At 31.6% G+C, this 24,447-nt stretch overlaps 1 protein-coding gene across 1 annotated transcript in view; it reads left to right on the top strand.

Moving 5' to 3' along the window:
- The window catches only part of LOC145276641 (chitin synthase chs-2-like), a 270,308-nt gene that overhangs the window by 58,096 nt on the left and 187,765 nt on the right, over positions 1-24,447 (top strand). Inside the window, exon 13 of the mRNA XM_080127832.1 lies at positions 6,749-6,802. Coding sequence (XP_079983958.1) covers positions 6,749-6,802 — 54 coding nt within the window. The remainder of the gene's footprint in view (positions 1-6,748; positions 6,803-24,447) is intronic.

The raw sequence follows: 24,447 nt of genomic DNA, 5'->3' as shown, positions 1-24,447 counted from the left end.
GGATTATTATAGGATTATTGATCAATAGTACGAACTGCGTTTACTTACTTTTAGAGCGGTTTATAACAAGACTATGTAGACTTTGGATTTGAAAGTTTTAATCAACAAACATTTCCACGGTCATGTGTCCCGGATGTACAGAAGTTCCATTCCTGAAATTTTCTGATAAGTAAATAGCGTAAGAAAGGATTATCGTTTTGTGTTGTTGCATAACATCGAAGGATTGAGGTTAATAAGAGAGATAAACCCATTGGTTTTAATAAGACTGACACTCTTACAATTAGATTTACAATTTATTAGATATATTTTATTGTTACTCAAATGATGACTGAAGCAACAAATATAACTATAATCTTAAGAGGTTCTGGAAGAACCAAAGATTGGAACTCAGTCGAGCATCTTCCATGAAAGTAACGATTTTTATTTCTTCTTGTTAAAATTTAAATATAGTGAAACTCAATTTAATTCTAAAACTTTTAGAATTTGCTGTGACCTGTTAATAATCAAGACAAACTCAAGGTAATAATTAACAAAATGTGTATTAACAAAAGTATGTTACAGAGGCGTACGTCATAATACTGGGACCATAACTGCAATTGATTGCTCCCATGATATTTGGATGTAACTGTATTTATTGTCTCTGTATAAGTTCATTTATTCCTAGAATGAGAAGATAAGCTTACACCATGAGAAAATTATTCACACGTATTTTTTTAGTTTAAATTTCTTAGTTTTAATATTCGTATTGTATTTATGACTTTGGTTTTCTGATATTATTTCGTCGTTTCTTATTACTTGTTCTCACTCGCCATCTTGCCCCTCCTTTGCCAATTTACACAGAAATGTATTTACCACGTATTCAACTGTCTAAATAGTTTTTCAAAAGAGCGGATGCTTAGAAAAACACAAACTGCGCTCGTTTTCAATGGATTTCTTAATAGATAAATATCGGCAAGTAAACATTAGTCCACCTTTGTATTTCCCATCTGCGTTCGAAGAGAAAGAAAAACGGGGCGATAGAGAAGGCAATTTAACAAAATGGCGAGCGTGGGTCACACCCATTCATCTTATGAAAGCAATTTCGATTGACCAAGAACTAAAGTGATCTCACATGTACTTAAATGGCAGTAAAATGAAAACTGGTATGCATTTCTCGTAACGCATGTACACTACTAACTTGAAAAGACTTTCGTATGATAAAAAAAAATACTTTTTAAATCCTTCTTTTATGTGAAAATGCTTCCCTTCTAAAAATCGATTTTCACAAATGTCTAAGATTACTGAATTAGGTCAATATGCTTTTTCCTTTTAATTTTCTTATTATTTACAGATTAAATATGTGGTGTGACTTAAATGTAATTGAATACTTTATTCCGTTTCTAAACAATAAATTACAAGATTTCCCTTCAAAGCCATTATTTTTATTTTAATGCTCTAACTCATTCTTCTCTGTCATGTTTCTATAAATATTCTTATGAACTACTCATCAGCTTTGTCGTTACAACAGTATTTCTGGCGTCTCCATATTGTACTTTGCGGTAATTGCGCCAAGTCCGGGGTAATTGCATCAACTACCTAAAAGTGCTCTTTTGGCAAATATAAAGAGCACTTTTTTTATTTGGCGCACTTGCCCCGGATTTGGCGCAATTACCCCAAAGTACAGTATTCAAAATAACATTTATTCGTTAGTATTAAGCGTTCAGGAAAAAGAATGTCACATGGAATATGTTCAAATGAATATAGAAGTTGTTCCAGTATAACTATAGCTTCCTTTATCATGAAACACCTGGCGCTCATAACATGCTAAAACAGCATAAAATGTGTCTAAAAATTATATGAAAAAAAAGTAAATGCATATACACTCATATAAAATTCAAAAACCATAAAAGAACAAGATTTTAGCATGAATATTATCAAATAACAATATCCATAAATTTTTTCTTATGAAACAAGTTACTGTCCCTAAATATGATATTTCTTCAAGTCATTCATTCACAAAAATAACTAAACTATATTATAATAAACTACAATTCATTTTTATAAGCTGCCACTATCTTGAAAAAGATATTGAATATTTGAATCCGACATGAAATTCCATTAAACAACAAGAGAGTATTCAGTTTATTTTTACTAAGAGTCATTTATTAACACCCAAGAGCCACTTGAGTGTATGGATTAATGAGTTCAGTTGGGTAATGAATCAACACCATGATGATTGTTAATGAGGGTGGAAATTATTTAAGAGGACGGCTCAACAAAAATTGTTCATATTGAACATGAACACAACAATGTTGTAATTAGCTGGGAAGCATCCTCGCGGTATTTTCTTCCACAGACGAGTCATTTTAGAAAGTTTCGTTTAGCTTTAAGGATAGAGAGGGACAACGGAAAATTATTGACGGTGGTTGAATCTAGACGATATTTTATTATGAATCTCTTTCAGAGAGATGCTAGAGATTGAAGCTGAGCCGAGTAGCTCTGGTATACCATGAATTTTTAACACACTATGAATACATACGTTTGTATATACACACGTTCATACATGAGAAAAAATACGTGCGACGCTATTCGTGACCAATTTATTTGTGATTAACTATTGTTCATAGTCACTGCGTGATGTTTTGTTATAATTATTTGCACTTTAAGTAATAATCAGGTCATACCATTATAAATGTCATTACTCTCATAGTGTTCTTCATCTTCCGATTGACAATCATTTTCGTATTATTTACATTTTATCTTCGAGTGGCTCTTGACTTTGATTAGTAGTAACACATTTAAAAAACTGAAACCGATGCTAAAATATCAACTTACATGGACATTTTTGGTTTATATGATAAAATACTTAGAAGAATATTTTCTGTATATTCACATTGTAAATTTTAAAGTTTTCATAATAGAGATTTATAATAAATACATAAATTTCAATACTAATACAAGTTGAAATATATTTGAAAATGATATTGAGAGTACTAGAATCTATAAAGTGCCATATTAAATTATTACTCCTAGTAATTAAAGAAGGTAGATAAAGTCTATATTCTTCCCTAAAGTTCCTTACTCTCAAAAAAGGTTACTAGCCTTTTTCTAAACTATCGTTATTTCCAGTAAAGGTGCTTAACTCAAATCTAATCTTCCTGTAAAAAAACATACATGAATTTATCTTTCTACAACTTTTTTCTCTGGATACTTCAAACCAAACGGATTTTTTTTTATATAAATAAGAATACTTCCTTGCAGATTACAATATGATCCTCTTCAAATCCTGTCTTAACGAGTGATGATACGATTCTAATATTTTTCTCAATTCCGATATAATTATCGATTCTCTTCTAAAGATTATAGACTGTTAAGATACCTTTTATAGATCACAGCTTCATGCAGTTCATTCTACAATACAGAGACTCGAACCTAAAACAAAAACGTCTAACGACCGTTTAGCAAAAATCGTCTTAGATGGAGCTATTCTGAGTTGCCATGAAGCTATTTTTGTGGAGCTGGTTTGATAAAGACATAATGAAGCACACTGCCACTAATGCTCCACGCAGTATAGATATAGTACCTAGATGAGTTGTTCTAGAAAATATATTGTCAACGTTGTGATTTCCTAGGACACCATAGTCCCAACCAATGTTATATTCAAGGTCTCCATCGAAATTTGTTTGCGAAAACACAGACAAATACAAAGACACGTATTTTATTTTATTTTATTTATGGTGTTGCGTGAAGAAACAATTCTTCTTGGCTATCTTTTTCGTTTGGCCTGTCTCTTTCGTCAACACTTGAAAATGGTTAAAGTGTACACTTGCATTTCTATATAAACAACAAAAGTCTAATTCAGGTTAACGAAGACGATATAATAATAAAAGAAGAGGCAAGGGGGCACTTCTTGCATCATACATGTAGATTATTTGCTGAACTATCAAAACAATTTGAAAATTATTTCAATACGAATTTACGTCTCATGTCAATAAAGACGCCATTTTTTTTTTAAATTCTTGAACTGTTTGGAAAAAATAAACGAATAAAAAAAATGCAACAATTCAAAATTGAAAATTATTTTATAAAAATACTTAATACAATGATCTTGGAATTACCCGAAAATGTATAACAATGCATGATCCCTTAAGTGTTAGTGGTCTTCGCCGGCGGCTTATACTAACATATATGCTTTATTCGTCATTCATATGATTCGCATTTTTATGCAGCACATAGTCCACTAGCTGAGATCATTAAAATATTTTTTCCTTGCTCGGAAAATCTTCCTCACAAAATTTACCATCTCTTCAGGTAAATGAGATTATGTTTATTATTTGTCGCCTGAAGCACTCTTACAAAGGACGGCAAAAGCATTTGATTATAACTTCTTTATACTTATGCAGATTAGCTCCTATTCAGAGTATCTGGAATCGTGTTAACCAACCTCGTGTCACGTTCTATCTTGGCGAGGAAGCAGGTACATCGCTTCCATCACTAGTAATGATGATGATCATCATCACTGATGCTGCAAAACCCCTTAAAAATAGAATTAGGCGAATATTTATTAATTGATGTGTAATATCTATTTTTAAAAATCACAAAATTAGGATGTTTTCAGCCTTTTGCATAAAACTAAATATAGCCGACATCACTATTCCTTACGCTGAGCAGATTTGATGCAAAATTAATAATAATCGGTTAATTAGTTAGGGATATACATAGACATATACTAACACATATATATATATATATAAATATATATATATATATATATATATATATATATATAAACTTTATACTATTTAAGCATATATATGCATAAATATTACATAAAACGTGTATATTATATTTTTCTTGTCTGTTTGTCTATGTCCGTTCCACTTTTTCTTGCCAACTTCTGAGCCGATCTGTTTAAATTTCGTATGGACGTTTGTTTGATAGGGTGCATCGAACTAAATATTATGGTATCTGTTCTATGAAGATTTAGGGATTAATAGGAATTTTAAAAGATTACTTATCACAAGACCACATTTACTCTAGATGTTTGGCGTAAAGCACTAAAGTCAACGGGCTATAACTTAACAGAAAATGCGCACGTTTTTTATGCATGTGTGTGTGCAATTGTATTTTAATTTCTATCTATCTTTTCTACTATTGAGTCATCAGAGACGAAAAGTCACTTAAATGTAAGAGTTTATGAGACAAACTTTGTTGCAAGCTGAAAGATGGGGAAAATTGTGGGGCTACTGATAATGATCTATTGTATGAATTTATGTCTTATCTGACGGGATTTTCACAATAATTTGTTAATATAAGATTTTAAAGACGACGATGTTGTAATGAGCAGACAAGCAATCCCATGATAAAATGTTCCACAGACGGAAAGAATTTACAAAGAAGTTCTGTACATAAAAATACCGATCGGCACTGGATGTATGGAATGAATAAAAGAAAGTATATTTCGATGCATTACAAAATGCGTTTCTGTTGCGAATGTTATCCAAGGATAAACCAAATATTGGAGTTCAATTGAACATTTTTCTTTGATAATAACAATGGAGCAGAGATAAGCTAGCAACATCTATTCGCTACGGAAGGGGTTGCAAGGAAAAGAAACGATCATCCCCAACAGATTGCAAAGTCAGTTTTGTACTCTGTCAAGACAGAAAAGAGTGTTCTGCAGAGTTCCTTCCTGGATGAAGCAACAGTAGTGGGTGTATCTGATAGTTATAGAGGTAAACAATCGCATCATGTGCTAAGTACTTCCTGCAACAGTAGAAAAATCGAATTTATTAATATTATTGTCTTTTAGTGATAAAGAAAAAGACTAACATTAAAATAGGTCAATATTAAAAGAAATTTAGAATATTGTTTACATTAAAAGAAAAAAATTATGTTTATATTGTTTAATTTTGAGAAATAAGTTCAGCTTATTTGTAAACTGAACGATATGATCATTGTTTCCATAGATAAAAACCGGTGAATCGATATTTGAGTTCCTTTCATTTTTGGTTTGGGTTGTTTTTGGTTCGAGATTAATCGCCACTTAAACTCCAATCCTGCCATAATGCTTAAAGCTAAATTCAAATTTTGATACATCGTTTAATTTAAACGCGAAAAGAAAAAAAAACAATTGGGACGCTGAAAACGTACACAGTAAAACAATACGTTGTAAAATGCTCTTATGGTTGTTCAACGGGTAAAAGTAGATTTATTTGTAAGAAAATTGCGTTAAAATAACTTCAACGTTATACGGAAATGAACGATGTAAAAAAGATGCAGAAAGTATTAACAATTGTTTATTTGGATAACTTAAACGGGGAAAAAACAATTGGAACGCTGAAAACGTATACAGTAAAACAATACGCTGTCAACGCGTCAAAGTTGATTTATTTGTAAGAAAAATGCGACAGTATACTTGTAATACAGAATAGTTGCAAAACATCCTCACCCTTCCCATATTAAATAATAATTTCTAAATAATAACGTTAATATTTCAGTGCGCAGGTCAAATTCTGCAAAAGAAGCGATTTGTGTTTATTTTTTACGTTGTTATGAGTTCATGTTTTTGCGCGCATGCGCAACCGGATGTCGTAAACCGGAAAGTGGGTTACATCACTCGTTACAAGGTTATTTGAATTTTATAATTATATAGATTGTTCACAATAAGCATTGTTTTTGCCATTAAATATCACTAAAATGGTTGATATGCCGTAAGAAGAACAGATAAAACTATTTATTTGACAATTATTTTTTAATTATTTTTCAGCTCTTTTGCCACAAAACCAAAAGTGAAAAATAATTCGGTCAGTTCAGAAAAAAGGTAAGTGCTGTTTCTTTTCTTACAGGTTTTAACCACCATTTTAAATATTGCGATTTCATCCACCATGTTGGATATTCCAATTTTATCCAACGGTAAAGTACAGAATAGTTAACACTTGAGAACTCGTAAACAAAAAATATAACAAAACATAATCTATTTAGATCACATTTGACTGATTTTCTCTATTAGATCCGGGAAGTTTTAATACTTGCACCAGGCTTTAAGATGTTTTCCCGTTGAAAAATCTTACAAATCGTTTCTGAACGTTAAAACTATATGGGTTTCGATATTTTTTTTTCTTTTTCGAGTAGGGTTATCAATTCTTCAGTGTAAACTATTATGTACCTTTTCTGTTAAAAATCTTACAAATTGTCTCTACCAGACACTGGGAGAGAAGTTCATTCTAATGCGTTTTATAGAAATTATTCTTGGTTTCTTTGTTGTTTGGTTTATTACTTATCGAGTGTTAATTATACTGTATTTTTACTTATCACCATTTTGATTTTATCCACCATATTGGACATTTCAATGTCTCTTTGAACCTATTTGGAGATCGTTCATTATAATAACTATCAACTAATATGGCTGTCTTGGAGAAAGATACTAGTGTTGAATGAGAGTTGTCATAGAGGTTGTTGATCAAGCGTACAGTGTTTCGAGGGCTCCATTAAGCTATTCGGATGATATTTTTCCTGTTAAATGTCTCTATAATACCAATTTATTTTTTAGCAATGTCAAAGATGTCTGTATTTATCAATTTACTACTTTTTATGCCATTAGATTTGTTCTGAACATTACGCTATATTTACACATTATTCTGGGGTCGTCATATTTATCTTTGTTTCGTTTAATTTCCCATGCATAAAAAATAGATTAAACTCTGAATTATATTCAAACTATATATAAACAAGAATATTAGTTAATCATGAAACAGCATATCCTCATCTTGCAACGTAAGAATACAGCAAAGTTTTATGTGGGCTTTACTTTTCTATATCATATGAAACATTCGCGAAGTTATGGCTAAGCCTAAGACAAGAGAATATTCGTTCCATCATTTTGACTCTCGAGTATATATCAGTAAATATCTTATATGTTTTTAGATAAAGTGATGTGGTTTTCAATTTATTAACTGTGTCTTACTGTGTCGGATATATACTCGAGAGTTAAAATAATGAAAAGAATATTCTCTTGTCATAGTCTTAGTTCTGACATAGAAATTGTTATGACTCAAAAACTATTTATCTTATCAGGCTGAAGTTTACTGTTATTAAAGGGTATCATATCGACACATATTTGGAAAAATCGGTGGTTAGAATTCTATCACAACTTGGATCGTGAAAGAACTTTCAATGTCAAGGTCATATGAGATGCTGCACTTTATATATGTCAAGCGTGTTTACGGTGAAAACGGAAGTCATTTCCAAAAGTATGACCTTTTTCGTGACCTTGATTTTGATATTTGATCTAAATATCACAAAAATTAAATCAGTTCAAAATTAAACCGTAACTGATGTTTCGGCTAAGCTTAGTGGCGATTGGTCAGGCGGAGGGCATTTGCACATTTAACATCAGAAGAAGTTTCAAAAATGTGGAAGTTTGATGGAATTTAAATCTGAACGTGAATACTGGGATTACTCAGTAACGATGAAAATTGTGCCAGTCATGCGGTATAGAAAACAGTTGAGAAATCGAAAATGAATACAATATAAAACTAATAACTTTTATGAAACGTATTAAAATTTTATTATCTGCCAACTTAATAAGTTGTAAAACTGTTTGTAGGTTTTGTTATTTCAAAATTTGTTTCGCTATTTTCAATTAGACAAACACGGGTCAATCAAAAAGTAGCGTCGATTTTTGGAGTTGGTTGCTACTTTCAAACGTAAAAGATATAAAAGAAAACTTACATTAACCCGACTGGCAACCACTCCCGGGCTTAAGGTTACTGATACCGTATGCTTTTTTACTGTTGTTTAAGTCTGAAATTGGCGACCATTTCTACAAAACATTGACCGCCATTTTAGATTGCCACGTATTTGGCTTAATAGAAGTAATGGAACATATTTTGAAATAACTAAACTTACAAATAGTTTCAGAACTTTAAAAGTATACGGGTCGGCAGAAAATAAAATGTTTTCGTTTAGTTAAATAATGTATTGCATATTTCGTTTATTTTCAATTTTTAGGTGGTTAATTATACTACACGAATGCAAAAATTATGTCGCTAGTATTAAATCAATCTTTTTTCTGACAACATTTTAAGTAAGATGTAGGAAATACAACTAAGTGGGCCGCCATATTAATGTTTAAATTATCAGTTCTAGCGTCTTGCGTCAGGCCTAGAACATATTATTTCAGTCGAGAAAGGTGGGGGGGCATAACAATTGGAAACCCATAAGAAATATTTATTTCTCTCCTACAGTCAGAAATGTGAGACAAGAGTCAGAAAGTGAGATTGAAAAGTCAGCACCCCCGAGGAGGAGCTCTTTAATTTGTAAAAGATGCCTGGGCAGCTCTGTCGATATTCCCCGTTAGAAGTGCTTCAGGCGATTAGAAATAAGCTAACCCCTTCTGAAAGAGAAAAGATAAAGCCTGGGAGGGTTGACCTCCTAGAATTGCAAAGGACTAGCAATATGCGGTAATCATCAGGGAAAAGATAATTTCAGAAATGGCATAAACTCAATTGGTTTTGATTCTAAGGGAAAAAACCCTGGCAGGAATGAAATGCATTTAAACTTTTCGATGTATCGTTAGATGTTGGCCGTAGTCTGTCCTCTCTTAATGTTTTAGTAATTTTTTTCTCATTATTTCGAGATGGGGGGGGACTTTCGTATTTTCATTTCGTTTCTTTTTTCTTTATGACCTACTGATACAGCTACAAATACGAGTCAGTGTTTTTTTCTTTTTTTTTTTTGTCGTCTGTCTTGCCCTTAACCAAACATCAAGCAGATCTATCCCGCCCTCGCGCCCACACCATTGCTCGTCATCCCACTGGTTCGACCCACCGTTAACCGCCATCTTCACACTCTTATGAAAAGCCTTTCCTCTGAGGCATTTCATCGTTTTTTGTACTTGACTTCCACACGCATGCATAGTCACTCCAACGACCTTATTTTTTCTTCTCGTTTTTTTACCCACCTGTTGACATACCAAGCTTTCGACCAACAGGTATGTACCGACCAATCAAATATCAGTGAGATCGCGGACAATCAATTTTGGGACGGTAAAGGGTGAGGTTGTCAGATTGCAGAACTGACTGCTCAAACTCTGCCTTCAGGTGACATAGGTCTAAACATGAAATAAGAATTTAACAAAAAAAATATCCAGTTAATTTAGACTTTAAAAAGTCATTGGGTCATTTTTATTTTATTCTGTCTCGTGTCGCTTTCATCTTCGTTGTTTGTATTCTTACAATTTCAATTAGATTGCAACAGCTTCAATAATTTAAGAATGTGTTTTTCTTTGTAAAATTTTAATAAAATGTAAATATATTTAAATATCCGATTCATTTACCGCGTATATGATATTACAGCGTATGAAATGATATTACCGCGTATATGATATTACAGCATATATGATATTACCGCGTATATGATATTACAGCATATATGATATTACCGCGTATATGATATTGCCGCGTATATGATATTACAGCGTATATGATATTACCGCGTATATCATATTACCGCGTATATGATATTACAGTGTATATGATATTACAGCGTATGAAATGATATATTAACTGTTGCTTCTGTCGATAAAAATTATTATTAACTCACTAGAAGTTTTCACGCAGATCAACATCAAAGATTTCTCTTTGAGAACAACCTATGGTGTTCCCTGTAGTCTGAGGAACAGATAGTCTCCCCATATTTCTAGTACTGTCCACCTCTTTTTTTATAACATTTGCCAATTCCTTTGCCTTATCACAACAGCCGTTTACCACTGATTTCTCATTGGCAGCGACCATTAGTCTTCACTGGAATTTGGGTAGCAATAAGCCTCCCCCAAGATCCCAGTCATCTTTGCACTCATCCAGTGGAGTTCTGGTTAGTGCTTTCTTGTTTCAGATTTTCTATCCTCCTTGGCCCTCATCGTGTGGCATTAGTTGATGCCATCACTTTTGGGGGAGGGGGTTAACTTATATTATACAGTTTCTGTTTTCTTGATTCTATGTAGCATTTTGTGTTTTACCTCTGTAGCAACTTCTGTATAACCGGTTAGTGCCCATGGCTCATGTACATTTTTCTCCGCATTCAAGGATATTCCTTAATATTTTAGCAGTTTTCATTATTGTTATCCGTAGTATCTTCTCAACCATTCCTCTTATTTAAATTTCTCCATTTTTTTTTCAAAGTTTTTTCGGAATTCTCTTACTATTACTGATGTTATCTGGACGTTCTTCATAATCTTTCAGCTTTCTAGCCAACTCTGTGTATTTATTCCGCTTCTCAGTCCCCTTGATATTTACCTTGTAGTCTGCTGGATCAGCTAAATCAACGATTTCGCGGGACTTTTCCTTTTAGTAAACTATTTTCTTATCCAATATTCTAGCTTGGATGGGTTTATCTGTTTGTACGTTTATGTCCCATAAGATTTTGTGGTTTCCGTTTTCAAATACTGCTGCTGGTTTGTGCTTGTACCATTTCTCTGGGTGTTCAAGGTGTAGTTTTTTGCATAAATCCCAGTGTACTGCAAATCCCACTTGATTGTGTCTGTTCCTGTATTCTCTTGGATGTATTTTGCTGCATTCGTTTATTATGTAGTTAATCGTTTCCTCTCCTTGCCCACAGATTGTGCTTTATCAATCCTTGTTAAGATGTGATTGGTTCTAATTGCATTATCTTGTGCTACTGTTATTAGGCATTCAGTTTCTCTGTTAGTTTTCCCTTTTGTAGCCATGTCCAAGGGTTTTCGTCAGTTTCATCTTTTGTTATCCTTATGAATCGTCTGTGTAGCTGTTTCTCTTTCTAATTTTCTTTCTCGTAATATCCCTTGTTTCTCTGTTTTCTGTTTTGTTCAGTATTTTTTCATCATCATCATAATTATTATAAACATTATTAGCATTATTATTATCATCATCATTATCATTAATATTATTATTTTTATTAATATTATTTATATTATTATCATCATTATTTTCATAATCATAATTATAATTTTTTTAGTATTATTATCATTAATATTATCATTAATATTATCATTATTATTCTATTATATTTAATATTTATTTAATATTATTATTAGCTTCATTATTAACGTTATTAACTCTATTACTCTAATTATTAAAATTACTATAATTATTATCATCATTTCTATTACCATTTTTAACATTATTACCATCAACACAATTGATTTTTAATTTGATTTAATCCCTAATATATTGCGATTAAGCGTACTTGTATTGTGAGGATATTTTTCTTCGAATATTATTTCATAGCTTAGTATGTGTATTTGTTATTTCTATAATATTTATCATTCTCTGGTGATTTGTATGATGGAAATATCAGTTATATGTACAGAGAAAACGTGTAAGACGTTTTTGGAAACGTAAAAATATTCATGGACGAGACTCTGCCCTGATGAAGCTATTTATTAGCGAAATATTGAACTTACAAGAAAAAAGTAAATAAAAATGATTTTATCATTATATCTGACACTTCAAAGTTTTCAAATTTCTCATTTAAATTTCATATAACAATCCGTATATATATATATATATATATATATATATATATATAAATTTCATATAACAATCCGTATATATATATATATATATATATATATATATATATATATATATATATATATATATATATATATAGTTGCTTGTCTAGCCGTACTTATGAGCTGTGATAAAGCGAAACAGTACTGAATGTGGATGACTATAATGCTTCCTATCTTGGGTTCAGCATATTGGGAAGTGATATACAAACTGCCATTAGCGTATTAAGCAATGTTCTTTGTGTAAACAAATCGAGCTTAGGCATTTGGGCGATGTCAAAAAAGTATTAATTCACTGCTCATTTAGCAGTAGTCGAATAGCGAAACGGTTAGAAGTTTCGACTGTCGTTTTGGGCGGTCGAGTTTTGATCCTGGCTTGAGGTAGTTGCTTGTCTAGTCGCACTGATGATCTCCGATACAGCGAAACAGTACTGTATGAGGATGCCTTCTTTGTAAATTTGAATCAGAGCACCTCTATCCCCTAAATAAATCATTGTGATTCTTTGTTTCAATTGTGTAACAATATAAGTGTCAATTTTGATATAACATATTTAAAATTCATAGTTTCAGTCACTTCAGGAGATAGTTATAAAATTTTAAACACCTTAAGCAATAGTTGCTCTTGAAACATCCACTTACTGCAAGAGTAACCGCGAAGCGGGTATCCGAGCGTACAGCAAAGTCCCGTGTGAAGCGTGGGTATTTTAGCTAGTGTATATATAAAGGCCTTAAATAAGTTTCCAGACATTTCTTGTGCATGCATTTAAAATTGTCGAAGACTCTTGATAATTCAGTATGTTATTGATCTACATCTTATGAGACGACTTACCAATTTTTATGATTTTAGGTTCAAATGAACAGCTATAGCAGGAATTGGAATACACCCCACTAAATCCTGATTGTCACAGCTGGTGAATTTCAAAAATGCCATCTGGATGTGAGGTCAATTCAGAAGAACAATATGCAATAAAATTCTGTTCTAAATTTGGTAAATGCCATAGAAACTATGGAATACTTCAAAATGCTTTGGAAAAATCTTGCATGAATCGAGCATCAGTTTTTGAGTGGCATAAGAGATTCAATGAGGGCAGGGAATATGTGAGGGATGATAAAAGGTGTGGGATGAGTAAGGAAATCAGAACACAAGAGTTGATTGGCCAAATAAAGAATGCCATGAATAAGAACCGTCATGTGTTTATAGATACAATAAGTGCACAGTTTGGTGTCAGTATGGGAAATATACAATTATTCCCGATGAACTGCCCGGATGATTTGCGCGAAGTTTGTTCCAGAACAATGCTCCAGTCCACATTTCCATCACAGATTATTTGACCAAGATGGGCATTATCACAGTTCCTCCACCTCCTTATAGCACAGACCTTGCTCCTTGTGACTTTCGGTTATTCCCTAAGCTCAAGGAAAACCTTAGAGGCTGTCGTTATGAGACGATTGAGGAACTGAAAGAGGCTGTGACGAGGGTCAGTGGCGTTCACACAAGAGGATATCTATGGGGTCTTCCAGAAATTGTCGAAACGATACAACAAGTGTGTTGCAGCCGGAAGAGATTAATTCGAAAAAGAGTTTCATGCATGTGCTACAAATAAAAGTGCCCGTACGAAAGAAGTCTGGAAACTTATTTTATGTCCGGTTATAAGTTATAAGCCGGGCAAATGTGGCAAAGATAGATATATCTAGAGATGCCATTCGGAGATGTTAGTAACCGCCAAACTTATAGAGTGTCATTGGTTTCTGTAACAGAGCCTGTCTTTAAAAATCTACCAAAAATCAGGTAATTATCTAATCAATTAATACCGATTAATAAGTAAAGGATGCACTTTTTTTCATATTCGTTATATGAGTATATTTTGGGGGATTTCACGCACCCCCTCCTCATTTGTCCCTTGTCCGACCCCTTTAAAGTCCAGGTGATCCATTAAGCACACACTCATTTTGTGGTAGGAGAGTGAACGAGTGAAGAAAAACAAAACAAAATTTCACATGGAGCCTTCGATATCGAAGATTGGAATCCGAAATTTGAATGTGTTTAATTTTTTAGCTTTTGCGTTTTGAAATGTGAGATTAATTGAATTTGTTATCAATAATTATTATCTTGTGTATATTTAGGCAACATTTTCTCATTTAGAAAAATATTATTGAATAGCACGGAATTATTCTCTTTTACAATTTGCCTTTTTATCTTCTCCAATCTCCGAATAGTCCTTTTTATGTTTTTCTCGAAATTGTATATGTTGGATCCATAATCGCGAGCGCTTTCGACAGTACTTCTATCATCCTCAGGCATATTGTAGAAATAAATGTAGGGATTTTTTTTAAATATTTTTTTCCTAGTCACGTGGTAATTTGTTACAAGTTAAGTGGGCGAATTTTTTTTTTGTGCATATATTAAACAGACTTATATATACAAACACATATATATATATATATATATTATTAAACATTTATCCCAAACATTTCAAAATGTTCCGGCTGCACTTATAATTAATATTATTTATTTGAGGTTTCTTTGTTTTAATGTACAATGCTTCGAGTATTCTTAGCCTATTTACATTTCTCTCACTGTATTTTCTACCATAATTCTTCGAAATTCCGAATGTTGGCAGCTATGTCCCTTCAAATGTTGTGATATGGAGCTAGAGTCAGAGAGGTGGAGAGTCAATCTTCGCGACAATTATTATCTTTCAGATGATAAAATATTTTTTACGAAAACGCTAAAATAGGCATACTTTTAAATATCTAAAAATAAATTAAACATTTTATTTTAGAATGTGTAACTTTTCATGTACATAATGAATGCTTCAAGAAATCGATACCAAAAGAAAAATTAACAGTGTGAAAATTATAAGTATTAACTGTATCTGCGTATTACGGTTTTTTTTTTTTTTTCAAGATACGGTAGCCTGTTACGGTTACAAAAAGTTGTTATCTCCCCTTTTTGAAAATTAACTTTAACTATGAAGACATGGATTTCCGTAGATGATGGTTATGACATTCCAACAAGTTGCATCACCCAGAGGGTTAACAAAAGCGACCCTTTTAATTGCTACCAAGTTCTTATAAAAGTCTTTGTCAACTTGATTTATGCAATAAAGAATTGGGAAAAATACAGTATATATATGTATATTCTTACAGTTTATAAAAGGGAGCGTGGCTCATTGTTATTATTAATTAGAAAATAAGAAAGGGAAAATGGTTTTAATCATGAAATTAAAAACTGACTAAAAGTGATATTAAAACTGACAAATATAAAGCTAAAAATTTATGTTTGATGTAAGAATAGAATGAAAGCAGTTTTTGTTACTTTTAACAAGTATTAGGAAAAGTTTAGAGCTTGATCGATCAATTATTATGAAGGAAAAAATTATAAAGCTAAAAATAACATATTTCACCATAAATGGCGTTTATAATTACACAGACACACAGACAGACAGATACACAGACAGATACACAGACACGTTCACTTATATATATATATATATATATATATATATATATATATATATATATATATATATATATATATATATATATATATATAACTTCCATATTTTCAAAGATGGGGGATTTTTTTTTTTTTTCAAATAAAAATCCGACTGTCTAGCTGTGTTAACGAACGTTTTCTAAAGGATTAACAAGCATTAGTTTGATAATGTTGTTGTAACTTTGAAACGACATGGTCCTGAGGCTTTTTCAAAACGAAACATATCCGAAAAAATGAATTTCTTGCTTTTGTAAATAATAAATTTTCGTTTGACACATTTCCTGCCTTTCTCGTACAACACTGTATTTTCAATGTTACAAGCGAATCAGAAAGACAATCTGATGAGCACAATCTATTACGAAGAGAGATTATGTACCTGTCTGTTTGAAATTATTACTAAACTATTTCTTCAGTCGGTATTCATGATCAAGCGCTGGCCATTATTTCAATGCGACAAATATTCCTTTTATTACGAAGATAGTTTAATGCAACACTTATTGACAAAATAGGAACATTTTTTTATGGTTCTACTAATTCTTTTTTGTAACTACTAACTACAATGAATAATGTTTTAACAATTTTTACAAAATTATAAAAACATTAAAATTCAAATCAAGAAAAAACATTCACTATAAAGCAAATTCATGAATAAATATTTACTTTTTAATAACAAACGATGGCAAACATTTTTTTATATGATTTTTGTCTTTTTTATTATTTTTATTCAAATCTAGATAATTATTTAGTTGTTTTTATGTATGAATAAACCGATAATAGTAAATTAATTAATGGTTTCTTAAATAACGTTGTCGGCATGATTTCGTTAGTTCAGCATTTCAGTACGTTTCAGCGTTTTACGTAAAAGGTCCGGAAAATTTCGACGATAGCAAGAACCTCATTCCGCATAAGTATCCTTTAATTTATTGTACAATTGTACTCTTATTTTTTATTATACAACACAATCACGTTGACACACCGGTTCTCGCCATATCACCGAAGTTAAGCAATGATGAGCTTGGCCAGTACTTGATGGGTGATCATTTGCGAAGGTTAGGCGCTGTATGTACCGCACCGAATCGTAGAAATTTCCAGGTTGGTATCTGGGGGGGGGGTTAACTCACTGGGTGAGATGCAACCCCGAATCAATACGGAAAGCAATGAGAAACTACCGTCTTTACTTGTCTTCCCGAGATTACAATGGCATTACAATTTTCGGGATCCGTGATCGCCAACGCTGTTAAAAACAGCAGGGTCACTGATGATGATGATGATGATGATGATGATGATGATGACGACGACGATGTCCAATTCATTTGTTTAACTATTTCAGGCGAATATGCTATCTTTCAGCGCCCTATTCGAGGAAGTATAGTATAGCATCTTTTTTGGTGTCAATACCAAATATCACAGGAATTAACTCCGTGTATGTGACGAAGTTCTTATGACAAAAAGGGAGATAACCAGACATGTTAAAGTAGTTAGAGTAAATAGAGACGTGGAAATTAGGTTTGCTTAAAATTAATATATCCGGAGAGTTTGCTAGGAGAGATAATTCTACATCGTCTAATTAGTTCTTAGTTCACGGATATTTGTGGATGCGAGCCCCCTGGTTTGATCGTTTTTTGTGTTGTTGATTTCATTCAATAGTTTCAATTTTATAGTGTGTGAGATGTTAGACCAAGCGAATTTTCATAATACCAAACATGCAGCACAAGTAGACCATCAGCCGACTCTTTGTCCACATATTATATGCCCCGATATTATACTCATTTTGCAATGTGATTTTGAAAGTGACATTTAATTACTACATTCTCATCTTCTTATCTTCTGGTTATTAACATATAAACTGAACCGAAATATTAAAACAATATAACTAATTATTATCATTATTAGATGTAAATATACTTCAAAACTTTAAATCCTTTCATTAAATAAGTGTTTACAAAGATGTGTAAAGCAAAAACTTACTTCGAAATTCGCAAGTGTTTTAAAGAAATACTTACACACTATTAAATAAGCAAGAATATATATAAAAAAAGTAAATAAATAAATAAGGGAGTTACAAAACAATAACATTTACAAAAGTCAAGCAACAAAAGCATATATAAAAAATCTATTATTACCCAGGGGAAATAACTCTACTTAACTCCGACATTTGCAACAGTCAGTTACTTCCTTTAGACCTTAATTACAAAAACAAAATAGAAGAGAGTATAATACGCATACACATGTGTGCATAACTAATTAAATCTATATATCTATTAGAGTAAAATTGTCTGCGTGTGGGTGTGTCTGTCTGTGTGTGTACATTTCCCTTCCTAATTACTCTAGCAATTTTCAGTCTACAAACTCAAGATTTGACATAAGGGGTATTGAGATGTAGAAAAATCTTTTTAATCGGTTTCGGCCAGAAATTAGACTGTCAAGGCGCAAAAGTTCTAACGATTTGATCTTTGAAACTCTACCAAACTCCTCCGCCAATTTTTTTATCTAAACACTTGAAATTTTAGATATAGGTTTCTGGGACAGGGATCAAATGTTTTAACTGGATTGAGCACAAAACAATAAATGTTAAGGGGCCAAACATTTTTAAAAGAATTGACCTCCCAGTCAATTTTTGGTCTAAACATTTGAAATTTTACATAAAGTGTATTCAAACACAGGGCAAGCTTTTTAATCGGTTTTGGCCGAAAGTTTGGCTAAAAATGGGTAAAAAATTTAAAGGATTTTACTTTTACGGTCTCTAGCAAACTATTCAGCCAATTTTGAGTCTAAACATTTGAAATTTTACATAAAATTTAGCTGCCAAGATGTCAAAGTTGAAAGAGTTGACCTTTGCAGACTCTACCAAACTCCTCCGCCAATTTTGGGTCTAAACACTTAAAATTTCAGATCTAGGTTGCCTGGACATGAGTCAAACTTTTATATATATATATATATATATATGGTCCCGATTTTGAATCTCGCTAGATTCAGCCACTCTGATTAAACGTAGGCGACGAAACATAAAGGGTATTCAGATATGCAGCAAGCTTTTTAATTCATTTTGGGCGAAAATTTAGCTGCCAAGATGTCAAAGTTGAAAGAGTTGACCTTTGCAGACTCTACCAAACTCCTCCGCCAATTTTGGGTCTAAACACTTAAAATTTCAGATCTAGGTTGCCTGGACATGAGTCAAACTTTTTAATACATATATATATATATATATATATATATATATATATATATATATATATATATATATATATATATATATATATATGCACACATATATATATATATATGCACACATATATATATATGCACATATATATATATATATGCACATAAAGTTATGAACAGTACATAGGGCCCGATCAAAGCTGGGCTGAATTGCTAGTAAGTAATAATATAAGTATTACTGATAACTGTTGTAAAAATATCAAATAAGAACAGACATAAATGCTGACCCACATTTCAAAAATAATTTAGGAACTCTGCGACCTTATTCTATTGCGAGTCTGCTGTGCCCAGCTTTCCATATAAAAACAGTTCCACGGAGTGATTGTACATGTTTTTCTTTCTTTCTGAAGATGGGGTGCACCTCGAAAATTCTAGTTTTACATATTATATTGGTAAATAAATATTTTATAATTGAAAATTTTGAAATCGTCCCGTATTATAATTAGTCTGTTTACCTTATCTTGTACCCAGCGGAATTTTTTCTATAAAACTACATTGTCATCGTCTTCAAAGAAACTCCTTGCACACTACGTACACTGCTTCAACCGAACTGCAACACCCTTCTCATCCATTTTTATTTACGAAGAAAGCGAAATGCTTTCTTGTTGGTTTCCTTTTGTAATTAAATTATTTTTATGGATTTTTGAAATTCGTTTTATTTTACCTAATTCTTCTCTTGGTTTCAATATGCATTCGATTTCGAGTAAACAAATAATAATTCAATAATAGTTAAATTTACATACGAAATACACACACATAGATTCATGGGAAATAATCATACAATTTTGTTTATAATGTAGAGGTTAACTCTTTTTTCAATTGTATGAAGATCTTGTTTTATATTTTCTATTTTAGGATCATAGATTCAGACCTTTTATATGCACATCGCCATAAATAAATAATGAGAGACTTTCTTGCGTCAGAAAAAGAAGAAGTTTCCACTCCCATATTCTCTCTCTCTCTCTCTCTCTCTTTCTTTCTTTCTTTCTCTCTTTCTCTCTCTTAGCATACAAGAACTTATTCTGAAGTGCTCTTGGGTTTTAATAGAATTACACCTTTAAGAATAACTTTCTCTTTCTCTCTCTCTCTTTCTCTCTCTCTCTTTCTCTCTCTCTCTCTCTATATATATCTCTCAGTCTCTCTCTCTCTCTCTCTCAATATCCAACCTCTCTTTTATTTAATTCTTAACCTCCCTATTTGGAAGTGTCTTTCTCCGCCTATTTTCAATTGTCATTTCTATCCACAGCGATTTCTCATTGACGCCAGTTTTGGCTTTCGTCTTATTTAAATTCGATTTCTCCTCTTCCCACATACATACATACATACATACATACATACATACATACATACATACATACATACATACATACATACGTACGTACGTACGTAAGTACGTACACACATATGAGTGTGCTTGTGTGCGTGTGTGTGTGTGTGTGTGTTTCTATGTACAAGATTATCTCCTAAATTGATGAACGGATCATTATTAATTTTGGAATATATATTTTAGAACATAGGATAAGTAAAATGCGCTCATTAATTAATTGCACATTTTAAAATGTAGAGGGTGCATATATATATAAAGTTTAAAGGTTTTAAAATCTTTAATTTTCGATATAAACTGTACACGACCAAAACGAAAGGAGGTAGTTAGTATCTTTGACGGAGTCTCTCTTCAAAAATCTCCGAAAAATCAAGTAATTATCCAATCAATACGAAATTTTCACCGATTATTAAGTGAAGAATGAACTTTATAATGGTGTACTTCTCTTTTCATAATCGATATTTATATATATATATATATATATATATATATATATATATATATATATATATATATATATTGCTTACAAAACCCTTATATATTTTTGGGTACAAATGTGCTTAAAATAATTTGCCGAGACTGAGTAAAATATATTGTATTGTGGAGAAGGTGAGGATTGTAGAAGACAAACAAATAAAAAAACAACTGCGCACATATCAGATTCTATGGTTGAAAATCCGATTTTTTAATGTGTTTTATTTTTCATCTTTCCTGTCTTAAAGTCAAAGTTCGTTGAATATGTTAATAATAATTATTATCTTTCAGATTAGCAAAAATATATATTTTCATTTTTAATTTTTTTGCGAAAACTACTACTTTTATATCTTTGAAAAATAATTTTATTTTAGTGAGCCAAATATTGCTAATATACCATTAAATAGGAAATGGTTTGAGGAATCGATACAAAAAAAAATCGACAAATAATTGTGCATTTTGCTAAAAAATAGGATAATTCCTTTCTGCAATTTTTTTCTTTATTCACCATGGTGTGCCAACCATGATACTAGATGCAGGAGTTATTTTCAACACATACGCTGCCTAGCATCCCAAAATATTATATTTTTGCATAGTATTATACCAAATCATCCTAAATCGTATTTAGATGGAAAAAAATATTTGGTTCAAATATCCTTTAAAAGACATTTTAATGTTTTAGCGATTGAGACAAAAAATGACGGTGGATCCTGTGGTTTTGGAAAAATTTTAAGTTAAAATTCTATTAAAAATAGTAGAAAAAGGTTTAGATTATTCTGCTTTTCATATGATAAAATTCAGGCTTCAATCTTTCTTGAAAAAAAAAGTTGCTAAAGAATAAAGGATTTTAATAGATTTTAACTCGTTTTAAAAAACAACATCTAAGTTTTTTTTCATTTCTTTTGGCGATGCCTAAAATTAGGCTATATACTGAGTTGTAGCGGATGGACTAGGTAATGCATCATTATGAATTTTTGATATATATTCTCGGCAACCTGGTGAGTTACATTTATGAGATAATATATAGCTTAATATACACATATAATATGGTCCCAAAAAATAACCAATGTCTACTTCGTGAACATAGAAAACTGTATATATTTTTTAAAGATAGATCTTAGTCAAATAGCAAACATAACACTAAACCTTTAACCGTGACGTTTATAGACAAACTTCTACAGTAACATACTTATTCTGATGATTTTCTGGCTTACAAACTGAAAACACTATGTATTAGTGATGGGATTATTCAAATATTTTTCCGATTTCGATACAATTACTGATTCTTTAATAAATTCCAAATTCCGATACAATTACCGATTCCGATTCTTTATAAATCTCTAAATATTTAACTAGAAAGTTGTTATTCTGTCCCGGTTATCGTAACAAACACATATGAGTATGAATATATTTTCTCAAATGTATTATTACATTGTGCGAGAGATGATCTATAGATTTTAGTTTTATTGATAGTTTAAAATCCATATTTATTATTTATTACTACTACAACAGTGGAAGATTTTCCTTTTAACAAAATCAAATAAAAAGATCTTTACTGGAGTCGTTTTGGCATTGGAAAAAGGCACAAATTTTTCCGATTGCCGATTCCAAGTAAACACCACAACATTACTATGTATATAAAATTACAGATGTATATATGTTTATATATAATATATTGTTTACAAAAAATAAATCATGTGCTCACCTTACTTGCCTTATTACCTAGAATACATATAAAACACATGCATTATTATTGAAAAATTTAAAAGAAATGTTTTACTGAATATTTTCTCCTATATAATAAAACTAGCAGGGCTACCCGGCGTTGCTCGGGACCGTATAAACAATGAAAAAACAAAAGCAGATATTGAACATATGTTTTATTCTTAGGGGAGAGGAATCTTTCATCTCAAGTTTTAGCATTACAAACAAACATTTGTCTTTTATATATATAGATAATGACAGGTTTTTGAGGGCCACCCTCGAAGATAACTGATCAGTTGACCAACTTCTAGTGGTCCGTTTGACGTGAAATTTCGATATTTGTCATCCGGGTGATGGGGCTTCGATATGATACCAAATTTGTCAAGTTTGGTTCCGTCTTTCAAAAGTTTTAGCGTTACAAACAAACATACATACATACACACAGACGTTTGGCTTTTATATATATAGAAGATGACTGCAAAGTATTGTAGGTTTGGAGCAAAGTATTGTAGGTTTGCAACAACAGATGCCACATACAAATACATTTAGCCTAATAGCCACACTCTGATGTAGATACATTCAGTCGTGTAATAAAATGCTACATTGCATCCGACGAGCAACACCATCACAATCGCAACATATTTAAGGGAAGTAGTTCCTATTACTCTCTCTAAATATTTAGTCCTACGACCGCTATCTGTCGTCACCGGGAGCAATTCTACATTTTCCAAGGATACTATGATTATACCGACCGTGACTGGCTAATAAACACATAGATATAACATAATCATAAATAATGAAGTCACCATCCAAAATCTGTCCATTTTGATTGGCTGATTGAAAATTCTCATATTCAGGAATCCAATTATTTCTTTTATAAAATAAGGTTACTAAAATCAAATATCGTGTTACTAAGAAACATATTATTTGGCCTGGCGATGCGTCTAATACAAAAAAAAGAAAACTTCTGTTGTTAAAGAAATTACCAAAAAAATTAATAACTGTAAATTTGCATTTTTATCTTTTTCCTCCGTTCGTTTGTTTTGAAAGTCGTTGCTCTCGGAATCCTTGCGTGTGTTTATGTGCATGTAGTCGGTTGAGTGTGCGTTTGAAAAAGAAAACACAACTTTTTTTTATATAAATGCAAAAAAAAAGAAAGAAAAACGTAAATAAACAATACAAAATTAAACTATTCTGTATGAAAATACATATATATTCAGTAAATTTCTTGTATATTTTTATTTTTTATTTATTTTTTTCATTTTTACTGTCAATTTATTATCGATAAAACACTAAACTCACATAGAAAAATAAAATCAGCTAAAATTTTTATTTTACAGAATTTTCAAATGCGTGTTCACGTACATGTCCATACTAAATTTAAACCCTTATGTTTACACCTCTGTCAACCTAAGGTATCCACTCCTATTGAGAACATAAGCATAAGAAACATACATGCTGCCTTTTTGCGTTTATTTTCCATTTATACACTACAGCAACGCGTGGCCGGGTACAGTTAGTTACTTAATATTAATCAGTGAAGCAATACTATTAAATATTTAGTAGCTAACTTATTTAAGAGTTATTTTGTGGAGGGTTCGTGTTTTCATATACGCATCTCCTAAATGGTAAAATGTGTAAAGACAACGTCCACATGTCACTCATTATGTTGCCGAGAATATATATTATAACGTT

The sequence above is a fragment of the Euprymna scolopes genome, chromosome 5 (assembly GCF_053919585.1).
Source record: "Euprymna scolopes isolate OS-2025 chromosome 5, ASM5391958v1, whole genome shotgun sequence".
Lineage (NCBI taxonomy): Eukaryota > Metazoa > Mollusca > Cephalopoda > Sepiida > Sepiolidae > Euprymna > Euprymna scolopes.
This window is presented reverse-complemented; position numbering and strand designations above follow the sequence as displayed.